The sequence below is a fragment of the Thunnus thynnus genome, chromosome 16 (assembly GCF_963924715.1).
Source record: "Thunnus thynnus chromosome 16, fThuThy2.1, whole genome shotgun sequence".
NCBI classification, from domain to species: Eukaryota; Metazoa; Chordata; class Actinopteri; order Scombriformes; family Scombridae; genus Thunnus; species Thunnus thynnus.
This window is the reverse complement of record NC_089532.1, coordinates 9,439,943-9,462,937: the sequence shown is the minus strand read 5'-3', so window position 1 is coordinate 9,462,937 and position 22,995 is coordinate 9,439,943. Positions and strand designations below refer to the sequence as shown.

Here is a 22,995-nt window from a genome sequence, read left to right as displayed (position 1 = left end):
GCGACATCGCTACACAGTCTGACAGGGCAAGAATCATAAGCAGGTTAGATAAACTTATTAGGAAGAGAAAACAACAACAAATAGTAAAATTATTACCCACACTGTCTGTTATAACCATCCGTTACAGTTTCACCATTTTCCTGGTTGACAACTTTGACCTGTCATACTGGCCGTCGTTATCCGTGCACAGATTTAAGATTATAACTGACATTTCAGATATTTTTGCTTTCTGTTTTACCTCCCAAAAGTGGTTTACATAATCTGGCTAAACTTTAAGCGTGTTTACAACCTGTCTGATCATTCGTTTCTTGCCCTGCCAGATTGTGTGGTAGCGATGTTGCCCTATTCCCAGATCCCAGCAATATACTTCAGCAAATATAATGCTGTCTTAACTAATAGAAATGATGGCCAAAACTACAAAAATAACACCCAAGTTTTAATAAACCGTAACTACCCCTTTAAAAAGTAGAAAACAAACCAACAATTTAAATCAAATTATTCATTAAACATACAGTAATTCTTGTCAGTATAATCTTTGTGACATTCTTAAATGCCGTAGTCATCCTTTTCCTCAACAAATGAATATATTTTTAAAATTTTATTGCATCATATTCAACACATTGAGTGATTTCAGCAAAAAAAAGCTGAACTCAAAGTCCACTTTCTAGGCTGGAAAGACTGTGAGTGCTGTAAAAAGACCAAAATATGGAGCACTAACGTCACACACACATGTTGGGTATTGTGTTTTTCGTCTGACTTCTAACCACTAAGTAGGAGTCGACCTTTGATGGGACTTTACAAAAGGAGTGTGTGGTTTGAGGATAACAAACGTCCTACATATGACACATAGTCTGTCTCTCTTGCTGTTGGGTTTTATCACCAATTTGCTGTCATTACCAGGTGTTTTCTGTTGGTGGTAATTTAATGATCCCCTCTCTTTAAAAACAAGAAATACGTAAGGGCTTAGAAAGCTTTTTTCTCATCAGAGTTGACGGAAAGTATACTTGGTGTTTTCTTCTTGCCCATCAAAATTAAACAAACCATGCAAATGAGAGTCTATCGGCCGTGCCTGTGCATTCACTCCTCTGATTATGCATTTCAGATCCATGTCATGGAAGAAAAGCTGAAGTCTGCAAACATACAAACCAGCGAATCGGAGAGCTCGTTGTACAGAAAGTATCAAGACCTGACCAATCAGGTTCAAGAAAAAGATGCTGTGATAAAGAGATTAGAGATACAGCTGGAAAAACAGGTATGGGCGGAGCCATCCGATAAAGAGCAGAAATGTCCATTTATGTTCATAAAATGTAGGTTGAAATAATCCACAAACCCTGTTTTCTCTGACTACAGATCTTAGTCAGAGCCCAGGAGGCAAAAATTATTGAAGAGAAGGCTGCCAAGATTAAAGACTGGGTCACCTTTAAGCTTAGAGAGGTAAGCTCAGACATGTAGAGATACACACCTGACTGAAGTAAGATCTCGGGAAAGCCCTCAGCATGCTGAGAGACATTATCTGTGGTAGCAAGAGATGCTTATGATTAAAAGTGAATTATCTACAGCTGTTTGTATACTTTTGTCTTTATCTGCAAACAGTTGGCACAGAGTTGGAGAGTTTAAAAATAGTTATTTGTAAATGACTACCCATGCATCTCTGAAATTAAGCTGTTTTAAGCATACACATTTCAATCACGATCTCAGCTTTCATAACAGGATAACACAAACTATTCCAGAAATACATCATTTAAATATTTTACGGTAGATGCTACAAAACTACTTTGAGTCGTGTTTTTTTACGATACACACGTGCCTTGTTGCAGATGGAGCAGGAAAACCAGCAGCTGAAAATGGCCAACTTGAAGCACACAGAACAAATAATGTTGCTACAGGACAAACTACAAGGTGAGTACTGTTGTAGGTGTTTGGAAAACTGCACTATACATGATAGAGAAAAGAGAAAAGTCTTTTTTCCCCATTACATTCCATCATATTCATTCTGCAGATGCTTTGTCCAAAAGTAGGCCTACAACTAACAATTATTTTCATCATCCATTAATTGTTTTGTCTATAAAATGTTTAAAAATTGTGAAAAAGTGGCACTCGCAATTTCTCAGAGCCCACGTTGATGTCTTCAAGTTGCTTGTTTTGTCTGACAAACAGTCCAAAACCTAAAGATGAGCAAACCCTCACATGTGAGAAGCGAAAACCAGAGAATAATTGGCCTTTTTTCTTGAGAAAATGACAGAAACAATCAATGATTATTTTCTGTCAACTAACCAAACTAATTGTTGCAACTCTAACCCAAGGTGACTTATAACAAGTGCATTCAAACTCAAAAGGAACAAGAGCTGGATGTCATTAAAAATGTAAAGTACAGCAGTTAAAAGCATGTTAGAAAGCTAAATTGCAAGTGTTTTGTTGCTGAGCTGCAACAAGGAGCCAGTGTAGTAAACGGAGAAGAGGAGTGGCATCGGAGAGCTTTGGAAAGTTGCGCTCTGTAATATTTCTTGCTTGTAATATTGGAAATCTTGGAATTTAAATGGTTTTACTGTCACCCATTGGATAAGAATAAGTAAGTAAAAGTAGTAGGGAATGAATGTGGTGGTTAAAAAACTGAGTTGTTGGATTTTTCTTTCTCCTTCAGCTCTCTTGGAGAAACCTGCATCCTCTGGATCTCCTGCCACCTCCCCTGTAATGGATACCCACCTGGTGCCAAATGGTTCGCTGTTTCCTCCCAGCTGCCCTGGCACACCACCTGCCCAAGATGACAGCTGGAGACAGACAGGTCCTCGTGGGGCCGCCTCTAATATCAAGACTTCACCAACAGGTGTGCTGCCCTTAATTCATATTATCTTTGGATGGGTAGCAGGGAGCTTTTGATTCGAGCTGAGCTGAAGACATGGCCGGAACAGAACCGGTAATGGTGGAAAGATCTTGAGTCTGATTGCAAGCCAAAATCTAACCTTAACTCATTCCTGGTTTTTGTAAAATGTGTTTCGTTGAAATCCAAAACAATTTAGCTCAACTTTTAAGCCCCAAAATTGAGTTTTTATTTGCATTGCTGACTACACTGACAGCTATTGTTTGTGTTTGATTATTCTTTAAATAAGAATGTTAGTTTCATTTCCCTTTTATGTTCTTTTATTTTACGTCTGCCTTTACACTCTAGTCAGTGCTTGTGATCCCACCAGACACGCTGCAACGCATTTCAGAAGCATCCCAGAAGTGGCGCTCTGCTTCACTCCACTAAACATATGCAGTCTATATATTCTGGATCTAGTCTATTTTTGACAGAAGCCGCATCAAGCTGCACAGAGCAGATCGAGCCGGGCAGCAAGTCAGACACAGGAACGGCACAGAGCGATCGTATATCAACAATAAACTCAATTAAAAGAGACAAATAAAGAAACCATTTAACTACATAGCTTACTTACCCATAATAGAAGCACAAAAATCAAGGAAAAATTACCAAATCAACAAAAATCTGAGCAAGTAACAAAATCTGCTACTGCAGTCATTATGGTAGCCTCGTTTGGCTTAGGCTACTGTAATTACTGTAGTAACAGCTCGACTGAATTTAAAAGGCGGCTGGCTTGACTTCAGTCGCCCCACTTCTGAAACTCTCAGTGGGGTATGAAGCTGTGCAGAGGATGGAACAAAGCTGTGTTGCAGCTGGAATGCGATGCAGCCATACCTGGTGCAACGAAGGCATAAGCAATGATTGTTAGAATATACAACGTACAACAGATTTTCAGTGGACTATTCCTTTAACATCATTTCCCCATATTCTGTTTCCTTAGATGTGAAAAGGTCTCCTGAACAGGCCACTAAAGGGATTTGCCACGGAGACCTTGCAGCACACAATGCTCTCTCTCAGGGTCGGAGCAGGGAGGGTCCCAGCAGTCCTGTTTCCATCGGTGGACCAGAGCTCCCAGTATGCCCAGAGGGTCAGGCAGGATGCTCAGACAGAGACAACTCCTCGGATGAGCTCAACAGCAAGTTCCGCTCTCAGTGCCTTCACTCATCCTCATCCTCTTCATCTTCATCCTCAGCTTACGAGATGGCCCACGGACCGAGCTCCCCAGAGTCCCCCCACAGAATAACACCTAAAAGCCCGCTCCTGTCACGCTCCCCCTCCACCAACAACCCCTTTCCGAATCCTCCGCAGCCTCTGGTTCACCAGTCAGGTACCAGCATGACATTACCCAAGGTACGGACTCCGCTCACCCCCAGGGACAGCATCCAGCTGGTCAAGAAGCACTACAGCCAGCCACAGCCCAGCCTGGACAGGCTTCACCACCTCAACATTAACATCGACATCATGACCCCATCTTCCAATTCCTCCACACTCAAGAGCACCGGCACCGCCACCTCGCCCTTCTCTCAGGTTGTAGAAGAGACAGACATTGATGATGGGCTTTCTGACAGCATGGATGGCGTAGTGGAGGGTGCGGGATCAGAGGACCCTTCCCGAGATGGAGTCTCCTTTGTGGGGCTCGCAGAGGAACTGGAGAGGTTGGATCCAGAAGTTCTGAAGCCTCCAACACCTCCCTTACATCGCTTTCCTTCATGGGTATGAAAGACAAGTATTATCAACTTAACTTCTCCATGCTTGATGTATTATTGATGCTGTCAACATACTGTATCTTTAATGAGGAACCAACAGGGATTAAAGACTTGCTCAGCAAAGATCTCAATACCAAAAATATTTCTGGCTTTGTCGATCTCTACAGGAGAGTCGGATCTATGCTGTGGCTAAGTCAGGAATGAGAGTATCAGAGGCCACTCCTGGAGCCAGGGGCCCCGGACGAGGTGAGTCCCCTGCAGGGAGAAACAAGAAACGAACCCGCCACTTGTTCATTGAACACTTTTCTGCAAAAGAAAGACATTTAAACTCCATTTATATTCTATTTACTAACAAAAGTGTTTAAAGTAATATCTAACCCTGTGTGTTTGTGCTCGTCTGTCTGCATGTGTGTCGTGAGCCTGGGTGGTGTTGCTTGCGGTGTGGGAGATGAGTCGGTGCTGTGAAGTGACATGTCATTCAGCTGATGCTTAAGCTGCTGTGGGGGGTGAGTGTGGTTGGTTTGGACCTGTCATTGCCGCCTTTGATGTCACTTCCTCTGGCCTGAGGCTCCACACACCTGTGCAGGTGCGGGCTCATCTTCGATAGGCAGTTCAGACCCCCCCCCCCTTTTTTTTTTTTTTTTTTTTAAAGAGCCAAGGAAGAGCACAGGAGGGGGAGGGGTTTGGAGGAGCAGAGGGAGAGGCTGCTTTTTAATCATCTGCGATGAAAGGACGTGGTCTGGGTGTAATTACTGCTCTGCTTTCTGTCCCGTCATCATCCATTTTGTCTGGATGCAGACAGTGAGGTTTGACAGCACGCTGAATATTAAATTTCTTGACTGCCAGGTACACGTAACTGACTGCCAAACGGCTAGTTTGCGGTCATAGCTTGCTCAGCTTATTCAGCTTCCTCCCATGTTTGGGCCTCAAGGTTCTTCTGTTGATGGAGCATTTGTTCTCTGGCAAAATAAATACCATGGACCAGCTTTATTTTGTTTTAGCTAAGGACTATTTTTTACCATTTAGGTACTTGAAGAGTCCTGCTGCAAGCAAGAGTGTTGATTTATCTGACCCACTGCTCTATATTAAGTCTAAGGGTGTTTAACATATTGCTACAGTACCTGTCTTAGTTTGCCAACAAGAGAGCTTTATCCCCTTTGCTATTACACATACAGTCCTGTGCAAAAGTTTTAGGCATTTTAGATGTTTAGTTTCTTATCCGTAATGCAGTACCATCAGGGAGGCTTCTGATCGGTCCCAAATTCATTCTGCAGCATGACAATGACCCCAAACATACAGCCAGGGTCATAAAGAACTATCTTCATCAACAAGAAGAACAAGAGTCCTGTAACAGATGGTTAATTGGCCCCCACAGAGTCCTGATCTCAACATCATGGAGTCAGTCTGGGATTACATGAAGAGACAGAAGCAACTGAGACGCAGAAGAACTGTGGCAACTTCTTCAAGATGCTTTGAACAACCAACCTGCCAAGAACCTGAGAAACTGTGTGCAGGTGTACCGAGGAGAACTGCTGCTGTTTAAAAGACAAAGCTTCTCACAACAAATATTGATTTGATTCAGGTTTACTGCACTTTGTATGAAGCTAATTGATAAATGTATTCATGGCATTATTTTTAAAAGCATCCTCACTTTATTTTTAGTGCTTAAAACATTTGCACAGTACTGTATATCATATAGGAATGACTATATTACCAATAGATTTGGATCATATTAATGTAGAATTATTCTCATATTCTCCAATTTATCAAACCAATCTGAGCCACTGGTACATTTCATACACTGCTCATATCACAAGCTTGGGTGGACTTCCTAATAGACAAGAACCATCTCATCATATCATCATCATCTCATCTCATCATCTCATGATATTCATCTATAAACCTTCCACGCTACCCTCACATCTCCCATTTAAATCTTGTAACTAGATATCTCTTACATACCCACTAATCTCGGAAGGAGTAGTGATTATGTACTGATTATGAATGTTTTATGTTCTCAGGTCTGATGAAAAAGATCTGATGAGACCTACCTGATATGAAATAAATGAAAGTGGCTGAAACACACACAACAATCTTTTTGGACTGTTTTGGACTGACTATCAGTCTTATAGTCATGTATAATTAGATGCTTTTTATAAAGTTTTTATGGCATTTTTATTGCATAATTCTGTGTTTTTATCCTTCTTTATGTGCTTTTCTATTGAGTTGTGAGTATTTATATAAATCTCCATCCAGAGACGGGCGTTGCAAACTAGGCTCGGCATTGCTTCATGCTATGTGCTTGTTCCATAAACAAATTTAAAAAAAAAAAAACATTAAATAAAATAAATTTTGAATAAATGTTGACATGTGTATGTTACAGGGTCCAGCTTGCCCCAGTATCCAGCTGCAGGTCCGTTCACCCAGCTGATCTATAAAAATATTAATGTACCAGTCTATACCACACTGAAAGGGGTGAGTTCTTTATTATTAAAGTTTTACGAAGCTTGTCAGCTTAATGTGTGGGATATCTACTACTGTATCTACTGTGCTTCAGGTTTTGATTATATTAATTACAGTATGTTACTTTGTGTTATAGGCATGAGATCAATTTTCATCCATATTGAAATAATTTACTCTTTTGATGCGTCTGTGAGTTAGAAAGCCACTCAGATCAGCAGTGTGCCTCTGCCTGATGATGACTCCGGGTCTGAAGACGACAGCAGCTCTCTGGCCAGTTTACGGACCTCCATCCTGAGTCCGGACAAGAAGGGCAGTGTCCCTGGGAGCCCGCGGGCTGTCAAGAGAGGTGAGGATTCTGGATCACTGTTAAAGTAATACAGACAGGATTAAATCAGCAAAAAAAAAAAAAAAAACATGTGCGAAAATGTCATTTCTTCAAGAACAAGGAAACTGCATTTCTTCAAGCTTGTTGGCAATGCATTTTTAAACTAACCTTGGAATTTTTTAATTGTTTTATTAGGCTGATAGGAAAATTTTTGGCTTTTTTCCTGAACCAAGTGAAGAGTGTGTAATTCCTTATTTGATCTGAAAACATAAACAAACTTTTGGAAACTTTTCCTGTGAGTAAAAGCACCCTGTAAGAAGAAAATCCAAACCTTCAACACTTCTTTAAATCATTAACTGAAGAAGAAGTAAAGTCATTTAAGAGCCTTCTGCCTTGAACCACCTGTTGCTCGCTGTCTTTTTAATTAAGACATGTATTAATCATTCCCTGTGTTTTTTCCTCCTCCAACCTGTGTCTGTATGCCTTTCTTACTGAACCTTTATGTGCCATTTTCTGTTCTCCTAGGTGTGTCAATGTCCTCCATCAGCTCAGAGAGTGATTATGCGATTCCTCCTGATGCCTACTCCCTGGACAGTGACTACTCTGAACCAGAACATAAAGTCCAGCGGACCTCGTCTTACTCCTGTGAGAGCACTGGGCCTGTGAGTAGAAGAGTCCTCTTGTGCTGTATTATTCTATCATCAAGATGGCTGCTAAAAATAGCAGTGCCAGTTGAAATAAACACAGACTCTAAATGATAAAGAAATCATTGGAGTTGTTCAAATAGGGTATGAACAGTCTTATTTTTGGGTCACATATTATTATTAGATACTCATAAATTTCATTTCATTATATTCAATATTTCATTATATGATTATATCCATTTCAGCTGTTATTTTGTACGTACTGCAGATAAGTAATCTCTAGTTTAAATAAAGTTGCTTCAGTGTTGCAGGACATCCAGGAGGAATTGTTTTTATAAAATACCCAAAAGTTAGGTGCATGATGGTGAGCTTTCTGTCTACTAGTGTATTAATAAAGCCAGAAGTGTTAATTTAAAAAAAAATGACAATGCAAAAAGTAATAATACACTAAAAGGAGAGCAAATGCAGGTTATGGAAGTGAGACTTTAAGAAAAGGTTTCACATAAAAATTACCTCAAAACAAAGTGCTAAATCTTACACACCACGCCATAGTATACAATGTTTTTAACCAGTTGTGTCTACAGGAGATGCTGGAGAAGTCTGGGTACCTCCTGAAGATGGGCAGTCAGGTGAAAGCCTGGAAACGTCGCTGGTTCATCCTGAGGAATGGAGAGATCCTCTACTACAAATCTCCTGTGAGTGTGTCTCACTGCGAGCCTGCCTTTCTGCTTCCTTCTAAGGTTTTGCTGTCTCCACAGAAAACATTGCAAGGATATTTCAAAATTTTTTGTGTTTATGAAATGGTTGGCGGCAGTTGAAGGCACCATGAAAATACCTAGACCAAAGACCTTGTCACTAGCAATACTGTCAGATGTAACTAATGCATCTGTGACCGCTCCAGTTTCTGATGGAATTCTTGTATAATTTTGGACAGAAATGAAGACTCTTGTGTGTGTGTGTGTGTGTGTGTGTGTGTGTGTGTGTGTGTGTGTGTTTGTGTTCTTGGGTTGGTGTTTGCAGAGTGACGTGATCAGGAAACCTCAAGGTCAGATTGAGCTCAATTCGTCGTGCCGTATAGTACGTGGAGAAGGAGCGCAGACATTTCAAGTAAGTGGAAAAACACATTTAAAATGCATTGCAAAGTACTCAAGATGGTGTAAGAACATTTAAAGACTGACAATTTTCAATAGGACTAAATATTTGACATAGTGGCTCCTTTTTGTTGCAATAAAGAACTTGTATTTCTTAAACAAAGAAAGTTGTGAGGGGGCACATGCAGCTACGTACGCCAGCACTATTATTGCAGCGCTGCATCACAGTAGAGCTTTACTGCTGCATACCAGAGAAGCAGCTTAAGATGACATCAAGTATAGCATTGGCTGGGAATGTTTTCCTGGCTCTTCGGAAGCTGATTCTGATCTCCTCTGACATGATGATGCTATCTCAGTCGGCTTGGCTTAGCATTTTTCCCATATTTCTCCCTTTCGTCTAATCAGTTGATTACAGAGAAGAAGACCTTCTACCTGACCGCTGATTCACCCAACATCCTTGAGGAGTGGATCAGGGTTCTGCAGAACATACTCAAAGTCCAGGCCACCAGCCCGGTTACCGTGGAGACCACTGCCAAGCCCACCGTGAGAGGCTGGCTTACGAAGGTCAGAAGGCAGAGGTTATGAGATATCATTTGGTCTCAAATCTACAATATACTGAATATTTCTGATCAATTAAAAAAAGCAACAGATTTAAAGGTACCCTGTGGAGTTTTGTTGTAAACAAACAAGTTAATTTTACATTGTTTATATCCTTGAGGTCTAACAAACTTCTTCATTAAGCATCAGTCAGATCAGTGGATTGTATCTCACTGCTACTGTATGCTCTCATAAAACATTGCTCCATAGCACCCCTAGTGGTCAAAAACTGCATGAGGTACCTTTAAAGTTAGGGGGAAAAAGAGCCTTAGTCATTGCTTAAGAGTTGACAATAAGAGTTTAACTATCAAAACTAGGAGAAAATAAGTTTTCATGGGATTTAATATCGTAATTTTCAGGCAACTAATGATTGTTTTCATTATTGATTAATCTGTCAATGTTTTTACTGTTAATCGATAGATCATTTGGACTATAAAATATCAGGAAGTGTTGAACAATACTCATTACAGTTTTCCAGACCCCAATTTGAAATCTTAAAATTACTTTTTTGACTGGCCACAGTCCAAAACTCAAAGATATTTAGTTTACTATCATAAAAAAAGCAAATCTTTACATTTAAGTAGGTTAATATTTGTCATTTTTGCTAAAAACATGATTTCAAATACTAAGAATAGTTCGTATCAGTTAATTAATTAATTGACAAGTCGTTTCAGCTCAAATTATTAAAGCATCTGGAATTCCATCTAACCTCAATATTTTAAAAAAGTGTTTTAACTCTGTGTGTATTTATTTGTATTTGCTGAAATTATGTAGTTAGATTTATTTGTTTTTCAATTGTTTTTTATGAATATCCATTGCATAGTTGCAAGAGGATAGGCTTTCTCCCTAAAGAGCATTGCAGAAATCATGTGTTTTCGGGCATAAAGTCCTCATTCAGGCAGGTATAGAAATGTCTGTTTCTGGGGTGAGGGGGGTTTGACAGAGCACTCTCAAAGCAGATTCTTGAAAGCTTCCTTCACGTTGGGACACGGCTATGAGGCTAGACCTGCTGGAATGCTACATTCCCCCACCTCTAGCTCTCTCCCTGCCTTTCCTCAGCTGAGGCTTGTCTTTTAGTAAAGTTAAGACACTCAAGCATCTGACGAGTGTGTGTGATTGGTCTATGACAGATGACAGATGACTGACAACCTCAAGCTGAGATGATGGAGCCCATATGCCGTCACCGACCCTCAAATTCCTTCCTTCGAGTTGTCTTTGATCTGCTGGTTATGACGTGATCCCAGTTCAGACGGGGGCTGTCCTGCCTCTCAGTGTAGTTCACCTTGTTGTGACCCCGCCTTTGTGGGGGATGCACAGCTGGCTTCGTGTTGAAGGCATCCTCCAGTGTCATCATTGCTCCATTCATATTTCTAAAACTAAGTCAGTCTCAGAAAGTGACGTATACTTATCGTCTGCAGCTGCATTCCTGGTGAAAATGCAGTTGAACGCAGCAGGTTAATCAGAGCGTGGATGTGCTGTTTTTATTTGGCAGAAATCAGATGTCACTTTGCTTTGGAAACAACAAAAAAAAGTCCTGTTTGAATTTTCAAATGGAAGTAACTGAAGTTGCTCTCAAATGATTTACACACCTACATGCATGCTCCTCAGACATCTGCCGGTCAGATGTAGAAATCAGAAATTCTCTGACCCTGATCTGTCAAGCTTTTTTTGAAATAACTTTTTGGTCAGAGTTTCAAAGAATACAAAAAAATGCACAGGCTTATATTTACTACTGTTTTGAAAAATAGCCACATAGTCTTTGAACTTGTCCTGAAACTTTTCTCATATTTGTCTGTGCTGTTGTCTTCATGTTTCAGGTCAAACATGGACACTCTAAGCTGGTGTGGTGTTCTTTGGTTGGAAAAGTCTTCTACTACTATCGCAACCAGGAAGACAAGGTTCATACAACATGCCTCTCTCTCTCACTCTTAACATGCCTTCACCTGCTTTTCATTTTGTCTTTTGCTAGTTATTATTAAGGCCTGCAAATACATGCTTCTTAACGGTTGTCTTCACCTGTACAGAGTAAGGCCTTTGACAGATAAATAATTGGTGGAGAAGTTAAATGAACTTTCTAACTAGTTGGTGTTGGAAAAAGAAAAAGAACAAAGAACTTGTTGCCACCTTATTTTGTTCAAGCCCCTGTTATACCAACTCCTTCTCTGTTTCAGTTGCCTCTGGGTCAGCTGCAGATGCGTGAGGCATCAGTACAGGAAGTAGATCGCTCCTGTGACTCAGATGAAGACTATGAGACGGGCAGTCGAGGTTTCCTCTCCTCGCACTGTACTTTAGTGGTCCAGCCAAGAGACCAGAGCCCCACATACCTGCTCATTGGCACCAAGCAGGAGAAGGTAATGAATGTCTCAATAATGTCTCAAACTGTTTTTGTTCTTTCATTTTTGTTTGTATATTAATGAGAATCTGTTTTTTTATACAGGATACATGGCTGTATCACCTGTCTGTGGCAGCAGGCAGCAGTGCAACCTTAAAGGTGGGCACAGAGTACGAGCAGCTCATCGGTAAACTCCTTGATGCAGAGGGAGACCCAGGTGAGAAATCCATCACTGTCAAACACAAATATGTTGACTTATAGATTTGACATGCTCCTTTGCTAGTACGTAATTTCACCCGTAATTTAGAAATACTTATTCTTAATTACAAATTAGTCATTTGAGTGTTTTTGCACCGATCAACCCAAAAAGCAGGCTTTAGTAGGCTTGCTTGAAAGTCAGTTAATAATCAGGTCAGTGCAATGCAAAACAAGTTTATTCATCTAATGTATAACAACAGCAGATGTGCATTATGTTTTTAAAGGGCACATAACATGCTTTTTGTGATTTTATGTCATTTATATACTGTTATAATTTCAGATATCTATGTTAAACATGGTCAGAGTTCCAAAACTTGAGGTGAACATATGTAAAAATGGTCCCTTAAAGTCAAAAGCCAGGGCTTCAGTCTGCTCTGAATGCTTTATTTGCAATGTTACCTCTACTTCCCTGGTCGGACTGACGTCAGATTGTTAGTGCATTCCCACAAACAAATGTCTGTTCCACAATCTTTGTTGGCTCGAACATGCACGGATGTATTTGAGAAGTTGACATTTTGAGTAAAGAACAAGAAAAAGAAGGTAAATCCTACTACTTTTAGATAAACTCTGGAGCCAGCAGAGATTAACCAATCAGAACAGAGTGGGTCCTTTCAGAGGGGGGCCCTTAGAGAGACAGGAGCTAAAACAGCCTGTTTCAGTCAGAGGCTGAACTGAGGGGCTGCATAAAGGGCCAGTATAAGATAAATAAGGAGTTCTTTGAACTGTAAGTAATGCAAAGATATTCCAGTAGAGCCCCAGAATATAAATATAGACCTGGAAATGTGCATGATATGTCCCCTTTGAATGGGAGCATGTTGTCTGCATGCAATGGTGCTGGATTTTTTTTCAAATTTGATTTAAATTAACAACTCAAAAACATGTGATCCAAGTATGTCACAAGAGTAATGTCGTACCAATAACACTGTATTCTTTGTTGAAAACACTGAAGATGAATTTGCAACACTTGGATACACACAGTATGGATAATTGACTGAAAGGCGCAGGGCTTACAAAGTCCCTGTACAAGTGGATACAAATTTACTCAGTAGCGTGCTACGTGTTATTTTGATCCACAATGTCTGACAGCTTTAATCCACACTGCAGACAGTGTTTACGACTGGGACACGGTGTGTGAATATTTGTCAGCTGTCGAGTCGTTATAGCTTTGAAATTCAATCTCTATGTTTCTCCGTACGTGCATGTGTGTTTGCGTGGGTTTATGTGCGCGCCTCTCTTCTTTTTTTTTTTTTTTCCCAGAATCTGCCTTGTGGAAGAGTGAGGCCTTGAGCTTCTGTAAGGAGGGTCTGCGCTCGCCTCTCACCACTCTGCCCTCTGAAGCTCTGCAGACAGAGGCTCTTAAGCTTTTTAAGGTCAGTCCCTCCACCTCTAACCCCTCTTTCTGTCTCTTCCTCTCCCTTTTGTTCCATTCCACTTACTTTTGATTTTCATCTTCCTTTTATCTCTTTCTACAAATCCTTCTTTCTTTATCTGTCTCTCATGGTGAGGGTCTGTTCAAGGCATTATTCATCCTACTCCTGTGCAGTGTGTCCCCACCGTAGCTCCCCCTTTATCCCCTCCTACTCCTGGACGCGCTCCGCGGCCTTCCTCTTCTCTTCCCTTCTGCCTCTAAACCCGATCAAAGGCTGAAGGACGAGGGGCCCCAACTCATTAAGAGTGTGGAAGAGAGATAATGGCCTTGATTATCTGCTCTGATTGAGGCTAACCGTTCCTCTGGTTTACAGCCAGTGTGAAAGGAGCCCCCTTTAAGAGGAGACATGGGAGGTCAGAGCCTTCAGAGTGGCAGCAATGGATATCGAAGCCACAGGATGGGGGGAGGAGAAATGGGATCAGAGCAGAAGCAGGGACCTTGTAGGTAGATGGAAGATCCTTTTCCTCTCTTTTCAACTCACAGTGTGCCCACCCAGAACCCCCCCCCCTCCCCCACCCTTCCTCCCCCGCCAGACTCATGCTTCACAGCCCCATCCACTACAGTAAGGCTGTAGGAATGAAGGGTGAATAGATTGCCACTCTCTTTGACCAGTCAGCCTTAAAAACAGAGTCCCAAACACACACAAAGAAACAGAATGAATGGATGTGACGCGCTTTTCAAGTCTGCGCTCCACTTCATGCCTTTGAAGTATTAATGAATCTGATCAAGACTGATGAAAACTGTTAAATGGGTTCTTTGTCTTCATCTGTCCCAGTGCATAACAACAATGCTTACTTGGAAAAATAATGACGTTCACATTTCTATCCTCAAACTGGAACTCTTTCTGACCTCTTGCCACTATATTTTTTATTCATCTGACCTGAATTTTGCCATCAGTTTCATTTATTTTGCTATTATAACATACATTGAAAACATGCTGCTTCCAGTATGTTTGGAGCGTCTGGTGCATATTTGACTCCATCTGCTGGCAGTGCAGTGAAATGAAGCATCAGTCTCAAAATATGAAGAAATTTTTCTCTCCTCTGCAGTCCTGTCAGCTCTTCATCAACGTGCTGGTCGAGTCTCCATCTGTCGATTACCACACTTCGTTGGCCCAGAATGCTTTGCAAGTTTGTCTGACGCACCCAGAGCTGCAGAATGAAATGTACTGTCAGCTCATCAAACAGACTAACCGCCGGACGCCACACAACTATTCCCTCACGCAGGTCAGCCGGGTGTACACTAAAAATAAAACAGATACATGTGAAGAGTTAGAGCAAAGAGGGGAATACAGAGCAGGAAAAGTGGATATTTCTGTTTATTTGTAACTTTTTGGCAAACATTTTCCTTTGATGAAATTTACAGAAGAGATTTTTTCAGTGTTCTTGTTACCTAAAGTCTCTTTTTACCACCGCTTTCTGTAGTGCTGGCAGCTGTTGTCTCTGTGTGTGGCTCTGTTCCTTCCTCAACAACATTTCCTCTGGTACCTGAGACAGTACCTGCAACGCAACGCTGACCCAAGGTGAGCTGCGTCACGCCTGTAGCTGACCCCTGATTCCTTGAAGTATAGCAGAAAAACTCAACAAAGTAACTTAATGAAAATAAAAATGAACAGGTTTCCAAATATGTCTTTACGCATTCATCTTATTTCTCCACACAGGAGTGAGGTGGGGAAGTATGCAGTGTACTGTCAGAGGTCAGTGGAGCGAACGCTACAGAATGGAGAGCGAGAGGCCAAACCTTCGCGTATGGAGATAGTGTCCATCCTGCTGAGGAACCCGTACCACCATTCGCTGCCATTCAGCATCCCAGTCCACTTTATGAACAACACCTATCAGGTAACATATCCATCCTGATCCTGACATCTACTTCATCATCTTTTCTCTTTAACAAATGATGGATCCAGAACTGCAGGATCTGAAACCTCTGGTGCTGCCTGGTGGTTCTGCAGCTGTATGATATCGTCGCTATCTGTTTTCTCGTGTAGGTGGTGGGTTTCGATGGCTCCACCACAGTGGAAGAGTTCCTCAACACGCTGAACCAGAGGATTGGCATGAGGAAGCCTCAGCTGTCCGGTTTTGCCCTCTTCACTGATGATCCATCTGGCAAAGACCTGGAGCACTGCCTGCAGCCGTCTGCCAAGGTTGGACTGCGGGTCAATGAGAATAAGTGGATGGGGAGAAACCCTCCACTCCACTGAAGCTCTTGGCTTTCTGTGGTGTATTTAGTCAAATAACTCATATCATGTTACCTAATACTTTTGAAGATCAGTAGCGGATAGTTAAAGACTAATTTGGACAAATTCAGGCTGTCCAAACTTTTTTGTTACTTTTTTATTTTCAAATGCTGGCATATTCCAGCATAATAGCCTTCCTCTGTAATTTAATTTCACTCAATCGTGGTACAAGAAGTACTTCCACTTAATTTTAATTTTGGTTACTGAAACTGTTCCATCATGTCCAACCACTCAAGCAAAGACAGTGAACTATATCTGGCACATACAGCACAGTATAGCCAACATTTTCTGGACAAATCAGTGTCTTATTCTTTAGCTATAGCTACTGCAACCTGCTGACAGAACCAAAAATAAGGTAAAACGATTCCACATGTCTGACTTGAGAGTAACTTGTATCCCTTTTGCCAGATCTGTGATGTCATTTCCAAGTGGGAGCAGGCCCTAAAGGAGCTGCACCCTGGGAAAAACGAGGGGACTCGGATTGTCCGTCTAACATACAAGAACAGGTAGGATTCCCGTGCTCACATGTGGGCTGCGTAACAGCGTTCAAACAAACACAGACACACCTATAAACTCAAAATCCTTTATTGTGTGTTCATAATTATTCCTTGACCAAAAACAAACATTTGTGTAAAGAAAATAAGGCCTTGTAGAATAAAAAAAAACATAGACCACACAATAAAAGATGGTGATTCTCCCCTTACCTAGTAATTTTAAGTGTTAGGGTTAGGTTTCTTGCACCATGAAAATGCAGTGGTGTGTGCATAATTTCATTCTCTGCCAGATTCTTTTCCCTGCAAAACAAGTTTCATGACAACCTTTCCCTTTGTTGTTGTTTTTTTGGTTGTCCTTGTACAGGCTATGTTTCCGATCTCAGGTGAAAGGAGAGACGGAGCGAGAGCGCCTCCTCCTGGCGTACCAGGTGAATGATGAAGTTCACCAAGGCAACTTCCCTGTGAACAAAGAGCTGGCTCTTGAGGTGGCTGCCCTCATGGCACAGGTGTGTAAAGATTATGCCAAGACACAATATAAATTGTAATAAAGCTTTTTGCACAAAAGTGGCATTGTACTGTATTTGATTTATAAAGGGCTCATTAAGTCCAAGAGAAACATGCTGCAGGTGACTATTTAAAAACATCAGTCTCTTTTTTTTTCTCACCATATGTCTTTGTTCTTTTTTGTCTTCTTGCAGGTTGAACACGGTGATTTGGAGCGACCAGCTGCTTCCTCCCCCACCAGTTCTCCTCAACCCAAATCTCAGCTGATTCTCCTGCAGGCTTTAGAGCGCTTCTACCCCAAACACTACAAACAGGACTGCAGCTCGGAGCAGCTCAGGTAAAACAAACACTTGTGTTATCTAAATGCATCATCATCGTATTTATTTATCGAGAACATGATGTCAGCTTACAGATTTGTTTACTTGTATTTATTTGCTTACTTGTATTTTGCAATATCCACAAGTCTGACAGACATCGTGGTGGTATTTAGTCATTAATTAGTCTATGTCAAGCAAGGCTAGATCAGACACAGATGTTGTAGGGTGCTCATGTTGTGAATTTACTTTAAATGTAGTAACTACAGATTCATATTTAAACCTGCACTACTGTTCCTCGTCTCCTTTCAGAGATCTTACTGAGCGTCTGGCCACTAAGTGGTCTGTGCTACGTGGGTGCAGTGCATCCGAGTGTGTGAGAATATACCTAACCGTGGCTCGGAAATGGCCCCTGTTTGGAGCCAAACTCCTCAGTGCTAAGGTAAAAAGGCTTGAACTGTAACATAGCCGTCTGTGATGCTTGTAAGCACAGGTCGGACCAGTCTGTTGTCTTCACTTAGGGTGAATTACACCTGTAACATGACCTGTCTTTGTTTTCCGTGTCCACAGCCTGTCCCCCCCTCTCCTATTGAGCAGAGCCAGGTGTGGCTGGCAGTCAATGAGGATGGATTGTGTGTACTGGACTACACAATGGTGAGTTTCAAACTGTAGAGAGCAAATACCTCTGTCAACACAAGCCATCTCTGTCCTGTGTTGTTATGTAAAACATAAAGAGACTGACATTTATTTAATTAGAACATTTTAGAATTTAGGGTCAGGGTTTACTTCTGCTGCAGACCTACAGATTTATAACTGAAATACTGAGATTCCTATTTACAACTACCATGTCTGCAGAGCTTTGTTGACCCACTGGTCTGGAAAGATTTTTTTTTTTATTTGTGTTTCAAACCAAACACCAGAAATGCACAGGAAAATAAAATGACCAACCTCCAATTTGACATTCTTGACCCTGACAGACAGCAGTTTCAACATGTAAAAGATGTTAGGTTGAGCTCTGTAATTTTCAGCAGCCCATGGTGCTCTGTTTCTTTCTTGGTCTGGCGGGCAGCTTTGCTCATGTGCTCTCAGAAAGTCAGAGAAAAGAACAAAGTAAAAATCACAGTCACTGAAAATTATGTGACACTTCTTCACACTCAATTTGCCCCTCAAAAAAGCAGAAACCAAAACGATTTCCCAAGTGAATTCCGTGCTTTATTCTAGGATCAGCAATAAAATCTGAACACGCTCCGTGTTTATATCCGTTTCACTGCAAATTTACACTGGCAATGCTTACATTTTGCAGCACACGCTGGTCACATACTCCTACCAGTCTGTGATTACCTTTGGTGGTTGCTGTGATGATTTCATGGTGGTCACGAGCCAGCAGAGGGAGCCTGGAGTTGGGAAGAAGAGCGTGGAGAAGCTGGTCTTTGCTATGGCTAAACCAAAGGTAAGCCCCTTGTGTTCACACGTCTGATTTGTGGGTGCTCAAAAGCTTAGCCATGTTTCCACTTTGCCCTCACATGTAACTGAGGTTGTCACTTGTCATTTTGTTAGATGATCTAATATACACCAGGCGGTTCTTCTATATTTACCAGGGAGCACATGGAAAGATTGTGGATTACCTCAATAAATGTGAAAAAAATTTAAATTACAATTTGATTTAAAACATACAGCTGTAACACCTGAACGTTGCGTGTTTAGCAATTAGTCAGTTGAAACAGATTAATTAATGGATGAAGTTGAAATAGTTAGCTAAAAGTAATGGACAGTTGAAATAGATCACTAAAAGTAATGGATAAAGTGTTGAAATTCAGCTAAAGGTAACATAAAGAGTTAAAATTGTCAGCTAAAGCAATGGATAAATGTTTGAAATAACTAAATTAATGGTTTAAATAGTTTAGTTTTCAGTTTAAATAGATAGATCGAAAACAGTCTACATCAGTTAACAAGCTACATTAGTTAGCAAGGAAGCAGAGAAATTAGTTGGTAAGGGAGTAGAGAAGTCTAAACAGGTAGCTAAAAGTAATAAACAGTTGAAATAGATTAATTAATGGATGGACAGTTGAAACAGTTACCTAGCTAAAAGTAATGGATAAATGAACAACAGGCTTCTGCCATTACTACTACAAATGCAAACTTCACCAAACCAACATTGACAGTTCAGTCGTATGAAACGTATTGCAACAATATAATAAAATATAGTGCCAAATGCATGAAAAAATATTGTCAGTGGTGTTGAATAGCATTCAGTTTAGAATCAGTTCAAATGAGCACATTTGGAGCATGGACGGGTGGTCTTGATGAAGGGGAACTTGAGTTAATTTGATACGGATGTGAGGGTACATATTGAAAAAAGCAGGGAACCGCTGCTCTAAAGCATCTGCACCTGAGGTGTGAAGGAAATGTAGGTGGATGGATGGAGTGTTGAATGTCTTGAAATACTATAAGGCAGCTGTGAAGATTGCCTTTTCCATATTTACTTGTTTTTACATCACAACCAAGCACTAATGGGGAAAGCAGGTTGATTCTGCTGTTTTATGTGCAGAATCTCAATGGGGCTTTAACACAGAGTCATATTACTAATGTAGCTGAAGCTAATGAGGCTAACTTAATCCTTTATTGCAGATCAGTTGGGCTTCTTGGGTTTTTACATCTTCTGTCAGAAAATATGGGTCTCCAGCTCCCCGGAATCAAATGAAATGTAATAGTATCATAATGTTAAAGCCATTAATCCCACCCTGATTTGACCTGTTTTTGCCCCCCCGTCTCAAGATACTGGAGCTGACTCTGCTCATGGCCAGCTACATTAACCACTGGAACCCCAGCCTCCCGTCTGCCTCGCACCAGCCCCACGGCCACTGGGACGTAGACAGCAGGCACTTCCCCGCCATGAACTACACCACCAAGGGCCCCACACTACTGTGAATTGTGCAAAGCAACAAGAACAACAAAGACTGTTTGACTTACAGGGAGGCTGGATGACAACAGTTACCTTTTGTCCACATTCATCCGGAGTGCATTGGGTTGCATGTCCAGGTTTTTCCATTTTTACAGAACAGGTACTATGAGATTATTTTTGTGTTTTTTTGTAAGTGTTTCTTATGAAGATTTAGATTTAGAGGTGTTAGGGTCGGTCTTGTTAGACTATTTATTTCTACTACAAAAGAGTGTTCCAACTCTGATTTAGGTGTAAGGTCAGTTTCTAATTCATTGTTAAAATTGGGCGTTATTTTTGAAATATTAGTGGTCTGAGGACTGGTCTCCACTTGTCACACTTCTACTCGCTGTGAGATCTTTTTACTGACTTTCCCGCTGCTCAGTCTTGCCTTTCTTCTGACCTCAGCCTCTTTTCTTTCATAAAAAACAAAACTGTGGCCTTCTGAGAGTCGGGTTGACTAAAATACAGTGTTGTGTGTCACTGTGTATCTTATAATTATCACTTGACAATGAACCAGAGTTTAAAATTCATTTAAGAGGTACTGTGCAGTTAGAAAGGGACTGATATTGCATGTGATGATACAGAGTCATAGTTTTTAGTGCCTTAATGATAATCTAAAAATCCACATCTAATATTACTTTAATCCCCTTTTGGTTTTATTATATAAAGTAAAGAGTAGGACTACTTTTTCCCCGAAAGATCTATTATCATTGTAGTATTACTGAGGTACAACAATTGTTAAGAATGAGTTAAAAAAAGATATGTAATAGCGATGTAAGAGTACTGTATCTGGGAAATGTAAGCAGTGGAATGTGTTCATTATCTAACGGTCCTCTAATAAAAAAAAATTCCCCTGAAAACTTCAACACACGGAGCATTTTCAGATCACTGCTGTCACTCTGTTTTTAATAACCAGTCTAACAAAAAACAGAAATGGACATTTTTTCTAAAAAAAAGAAAGAAGAGCTACCAAAAAATTTCTTAATGACTTGAACTGTTTTGGATCAAACCACTGTCTTGCGCATATAAAAAAAAAAATTAGTTATTTATTTCCTTTTTTTTTTTTTTTTTAGCATTCGCTTAAAAAAGGTTATGTTTTCCACAACTGTCACATTTAAATAGGAAAACATACAGTTTCTTTAATGTAGTAGAGTAATTTAAGAGCAGAGTATGTTTGTTACTGTACTAGAATGTGTTACAAATGTTTGAGAGATGGTGTCTTTATGTTGCCTGTATGTTTGTGTGTGATAATAAAATAAATGGTACAATCCTTGGTTAGATTGTTTTCATTGTCTTTTCTTTATGCATTCGTTAAATCTATTTCATAACTTAAGTTTTGTTTTGTTCCTTCACTTTTTGGGTGAACATGCTTTGCAGTGATTACAAAAAAAAAACCTTGCAACATTTTTATAGCTGTTAATTTCTTAAATAACGTCTGTCATTTTCATAGCCTATTTTCTTGTGCTGGAATAAAAACTTTTATAATGTTTTGCCTCTAATCAGGAAACACAGGGTTCATGTTGTAGTAACCGAATTCATCCATTAATCAAATCTCTTCTTGGAGAAGAAAAGAAAACTGTTTCTACACACTATGTCACTAAATAACTCATTCAACATATCCATAAACTAAATTCTTAACCTTCTGTACTGGTTGAAAACAGTGCGTCTGGTTTACATGCTTTACTGGAATTGAGGTTTTAGGGGTGGAAGCTGTTCTGCCTTTTCTTATCCAAGGGGGTCAAAGTGGTAATGGCGTTTTCCTGCCAAATATATGCTGTAAATCCCACATTTTTATAGCTTGTCTGAAAATCTTGTTGTTCCATAGCTGCTCTTATAGAAAATGAAATGCTCATTACAGGGCTCACTGCTGAATTTCTGCATGCCTTCACTGCTCATCAAAAAAGAAAATAACTTATTTAATTTTTCCATTGAGCAACATGGCTCAGGCCACATGCTTTATTAGAGTTTAAATCAACTTCGATTTAAAGTAAAAGATTCCAGTGTTGTGGGATTGATGAGCATCTTACAACAAAGCCTTACAGTGTTTTACTGGCCAACTGTATCATTATGTATGTTACGTTAATAATGAGTAAGGCATGATCTAAAAAATAATATTTATCTTGAATAGTGAGTGTAGAGGGATGCATAATTTTAAACTTCTTGTAAAACCTGAAGAGCTCTGTTCTTTTTCATAATCCTCCAGTGTGACGGCTTCTGCCTGAATAATTTTCACCATAGAGTCTTTCATTCATGAGATTTCTGGTTTTAATACTTTTTTTTAGGGCTGCAACTAAGGACTATTTTCTTTATTGATCAATCTGCTGATTCTCTCTCATAATTGAGTAATTGTTTGGTCTATAAAATATCAGAAAATAGTGAAAAATGCCCATTACAATTTCCCAGAATACGAATCGACATTTTGTAATTGTCTAACCTTTGTCCGTCCAACAGCCTAAAACCCAAATATATTCAGTTTATTGTCATATAAACACAGCAAAGCGGCATATCTTCACATTTGAGAAGCTGGAACCAGTGAATTTTTGTCATTATTGCTTAAAAATGACTTAATAATAATTGATTAATTACTTATCAAAAATTGATTCAAATTTTCTGCTGGTCCACTTTATTTTGACCTCAATTTATATTGAAATATGATTATTTTGACCACATTATGTTTATTTATTTAGTGAGCTCATGTTCCCTTCATTATGAGCAGTTGACAAAACTTGGACAAGTTAAATCTCATAAACTCTCAAATTAAATAAAGTAAATGAAATGCCCCTTTAATTATCTTGTTAACCTTT

General features: G+C 40.1%; 1 protein-coding gene across 1 annotated transcript in view; it reads left to right on the top strand.

Annotated features, from left to right (window-relative positions):
- plekhh1 (pleckstrin homology domain containing, family H (with MyTH4 domain) member 1) overlaps positions 1-21,469 on the top strand; it is a 37,450-nt gene extending 15,981 nt beyond the window's left edge. The window contains exons 4-30 of the mRNA XM_067614125.1: positions 1,103-1,252; positions 1,351-1,434; positions 1,818-1,899; positions 2,642-2,824; positions 3,798-4,570; positions 4,731-4,809; positions 6,947-7,038; positions 7,225-7,372; positions 7,877-8,013; positions 8,580-8,690; positions 9,016-9,102; positions 9,492-9,650; positions 11,501-11,581; positions 11,855-12,034; positions 12,121-12,232; positions 13,531-13,643; positions 14,752-14,928; positions 15,127-15,224; positions 15,363-15,540; positions 15,690-15,845; positions 16,347-16,444; positions 16,797-16,938; positions 17,131-17,273; positions 17,563-17,692; positions 17,821-17,904; positions 18,554-18,700; positions 20,026-21,469. Of these exons, the coding sequence (XP_067470226.1) occupies positions 1,103-1,252; positions 1,351-1,434; positions 1,818-1,899; positions 2,642-2,824; positions 3,798-4,570; positions 4,731-4,809; positions 6,947-7,038; positions 7,225-7,372; positions 7,877-8,013; positions 8,580-8,690; positions 9,016-9,102; positions 9,492-9,650; positions 11,501-11,581; positions 11,855-12,034; positions 12,121-12,232; positions 13,531-13,643; positions 14,752-14,928; positions 15,127-15,224; positions 15,363-15,540; positions 15,690-15,845; positions 16,347-16,444; positions 16,797-16,938; positions 17,131-17,273; positions 17,563-17,692; positions 17,821-17,904; positions 18,554-18,700; positions 20,026-20,178 (4,077 nt within the window). The 3' untranslated portion in view covers positions 20,179-21,469. The remainder of the gene's footprint in view (positions 1-1,102; positions 1,253-1,350; positions 1,435-1,817; positions 1,900-2,641; positions 2,825-3,797; positions 4,571-4,730; positions 4,810-6,946; positions 7,039-7,224; positions 7,373-7,876; positions 8,014-8,579; positions 8,691-9,015; positions 9,103-9,491; positions 9,651-11,500; positions 11,582-11,854; positions 12,035-12,120; positions 12,233-13,530; positions 13,644-14,751; positions 14,929-15,126; positions 15,225-15,362; positions 15,541-15,689; positions 15,846-16,346; positions 16,445-16,796; positions 16,939-17,130; positions 17,274-17,562; positions 17,693-17,820; positions 17,905-18,553; positions 18,701-20,025) is intronic.
- Positions 21,470-22,995: the final 1,526 nt, after the last annotated feature.